Source organism: Euphorbia lathyris, chromosome 2 (genome assembly GCF_963576675.1).
Source record: "Euphorbia lathyris chromosome 2, ddEupLath1.1, whole genome shotgun sequence".
Classification (NCBI taxonomy): Eukaryota; Viridiplantae; Streptophyta; class Magnoliopsida; order Malpighiales; family Euphorbiaceae; genus Euphorbia; species Euphorbia lathyris.
In genome coordinates, this window is record NC_088911.1 from 19,103,799 (window position 1) to 19,107,265 (window position 3,467).

The 3,467-nt window shown below is 30.7% G+C and overlaps 1 protein-coding gene across 1 annotated transcript; it reads left to right on the forward strand.

Moving 5' to 3' along the window:
* The first annotated feature begins 344 nt into the window (after window positions 1-344).
* LOC136217097 (heavy metal-associated isoprenylated plant protein 39) lies at window positions 345-2,927 on the forward strand. Its single transcript, XM_066003680.1, has 3 exons — window positions 345-588; window positions 956-1,031; window positions 2,198-2,927. Exons 1-3 carry the CDS (start codon window positions 583-585, stop codon window positions 2,677-2,679), a joined length of 564 nt encoding a protein of 187 aa, XP_065859752.1. The 5' UTR covers window positions 345-582; the 3' UTR covers window positions 2,680-2,927.
* The last annotated feature ends 540 nt before the right edge of the window (window positions 2,928-3,467 follow it).

Below are 3,467 nucleotides of genomic sequence, written 5' to 3' on the forward strand. Positions count from 1 at the left end.
CACAACCTTTAAAGTGGGCTCAAATCTATTTAGCCTCAATTTCTTACCAAACAATGCCAATATTTGACAAATTACCCCCATTTGATAAATTGTCAGGTATTGAAATTTATTATATTTAAACTAATTTATTCTTGCAAATTTTAAAACCGAATTAATATCTAAACTTATTAAATTAACTGGAGGGCCAAATTTAGCTTAATTCAAATTTTGTAGGTTGTATCCTAAAAAAAAAATTAGTGGTGAGGCGTGACGGAGACGCGCCTTTTCAATGGGGTCGGAGAATAGTTGAGAAAAGCAGCTGAGTGAATTTGAGTATATAGAGGCACTACTTTCACGTCTGCAACATTCATTCGTGTACAGATTAATTTCATCCTCTCCTTTCTCTCTCTAACTTTACAATTCTCTCTCCTATTCTGCATTTCTTGTTTTGATTCGGATTTTCTTTCTTCCATACCCTCTTCCCATCCATCTTTTTCAACAAACTAGTATTTCATTTCAATTTCTCCTCTCTCCCTCTCTCTCTCTCTCTCTCCATCGCCATTTCCCTCTCTCTCATCTCTCTCTCACTGTTTTGATCTGCAAATGAAGGTTAGTCTCTTTTCCCGGAATCTGCAGCTTTAACTCTTCTTTTTATTATTCTTCTGATTCGTCTTTCTGTTTGGGAATCTGTTGTAGGAATCCATCACATTCTTCTTTATATATATGCGCTTTCTTCGAATTGTTTATTTGATTTCACTGAATATATTTGTGTATTTGGATGCTGTTTGGCTAAGAGATTCATTACTTTGAATTATTTATTTAACTTGTTTCAATTTTTTACTTATGTGATTGGAATCTGTTTCTGTTCAAAAGTGAAAGTTGCGATGTTTGATTTTTGCGTATTTTTGGTTAAAATTTGGGATGAGAAAGTTGAATTGAAGCTGAAATAGATCTGTTTGATTTCACAAAATTGCAGAAGTTGGTACTTAAGTTGGATGTACATGATGACAAAGCTAAGCAGAAGGCTCTCAAAACAGTTTCTACTCTTTCAGGTATTAGCTGGATCTTGTACAACATCCAAATTTTTAAAATTAATTTATCATCTCCATCTGTTTATTTGTTTTTCCTCAAATTTACACGTAGCAGAATTATCAAAATGCCAAAAAAATTTGATGACGAACAGATCTTGTTTTTAGTGTATAACAACAATTCCCTTTCTGTTCATTTTGTTAAATTATTTGAAATGAAAACTATTCATTTTCTTTAAACAACATCATTCTTTTTTTATATAATTTATTCTATACCAAATCATTCATTTTTTTTATATAATTTATTCAATTATTCTATTTGATGCTAATTGCAGTGATTAGATTTTAAGTAATTTGAGCTGCTTAGACATTTAAGCTAACCTTAAATGGTTGAAATCAAATACTAATTGGTATTTTAATTGTTAGGTAAAGTGTAAAAAAGAAAAAATAATAATTGTTTTCATGATTCCTAATGGATTTAGTGTGGTAGTAGTTACTTTTCTTTAGAATAACTCCACTCTTATCATTTCTAGTTTTTTTTTTTTTGAATGGGTTATCATTTTTAGTTTTAATTAATCTTTGTGTTGATCAAATTGGTGGTGGTAATAAAAAGAAGTGGAGGTTGGTAGATATAAATTAATCCTCATCACATATATAAAAAGAAACATATACAACAGATATCCCTGTGCTGCCAAACTTTTTTTAATTAAAAAAAAATTGATAGTACTTTGTTTGAATGGTTAGTAGGGCCAAGAAGCAACCAAATATATAAAATTATAAAAATTGATGGTTGGCCATTGATTGAGTGATGGGCACATGAGTTTTGTATTATTGTATTTTGCAGTATAAATTGTTACCGTTTTAAGCTTGTGAATTTTTGACAAATCCCATTGCCCTTTCTTTTTTCCATCTATGGAATCTCTAGATTGAGATCGTTTACCAATTTTTCTTTATTTTTTAAATTTTTTATTGTTTAAATCAGATTGATTTGATCAAAGATTCACCTATACATTATTATTATTTTTCTTAACTATCAATTTAAATTTTCATAATTTGTTGTCTTAATTAGTTTTTTTAATTCTATTTATTAATGAAATTTCAACTTATAATAAGATAATTTTATTTTTTACATGCTTCAAGTTATAAATGGTACCACAAAAAAATAATTAATTTTCAAATAATTTGTGTAGGAATTGACTCCATAGCAATGGAGATGAAGACACAAACATTGACTGTAATTGGAACAGTAGATCCAATAAATGTAGTAAGCAAACTGAGAAAACACTGGCAAACAGATATAGTCTCAGTTGGACCAGCAAAAGAGCCAGAGCCAGAAAAGAAAGAAGAACCAAAGAAAGAGGAGCCAAAGAAAGAAGAAGAAAAGAAAGAAGAACCCAAAAAAGAAGAAGAAAAAAAGGAAGAAGGAAAGAAAGAAGAACCCAAGAAAGAAGAAGAGAAAAAAGAAGAACCCAAGAAAGAAGAAGAGAAAAAGGAAGGAGAAGAGAAAAAGAAAGAAGATGCAGCACCAGCAGCAGCAGCAGCTGCAGCAGCACCTCCACCAGACCCAGTTTTAGAAATGGTGAAAGCTTATAAAGCATACAATCCCCATCTCACCACTTACTACTATGTTCAAAGCATGGAAGAGAATCCAAATGCTTGTGTTATTTGCTGAGTTTAGAGTTGGATGATGATGGAGATTAAGAAAAGATGTATAATATTTTTATATAGCTTTTCTAATTTTACTGGTGATGGTTTTTAATTATCTCATCAGTTAAAATGAATGAATATGTGTGATCATAGAGGTGAAGAAGACCTAAGAAGAGAAAAACCTTGTATATAGATGGTCTTTTGCCTCATTCATCTGTTCAGATTTCAGTAGACAGAATCAATAAATCAAATTTTGTGTTTTTTCTTTGGATATATATATATCTCAATTATTGTTTGTCAAGATTATTTCCCATTTTCCATGTATTTTTGTTTTTTAGCAATGTGAAAATGATGTAACAGAGCTGCACTAAAATTATCTCCTTTGTATAATTACTCTTTCTATTTAAATTGCTCTTTATTTGTAAAATGCTAATCCGAAAAGTTTATTTACTATATGAGTATGATTAGACATGTGGATGAGCCGAGCCGAGCCTAGGTAGTTTCGGTATTGTCTCGTTAATATTTTTGAGTCAAACTTTTTCAAACCGAGCTTTTTCAAAATTCAGCATATGTACATAAAATAAGTAGTGTAAGAGAAAAAAAAAAACCTTATAATATATTCTATATGAGTTTAAATTTTTTTAAAGGAAAACAATCACATGTTATGACCCTTCTCGTATACGAGAGGGCTGTTTTATCTTGGAGGCGATCGAAAATTACACTGCTTGCACTTTTCGGCAGTTCTGCGAACGTCTTAAAGAAAACAACTTAATCCGCGACTCTGCCCATTGTTTTGTTCGGTGAATTTCGGGT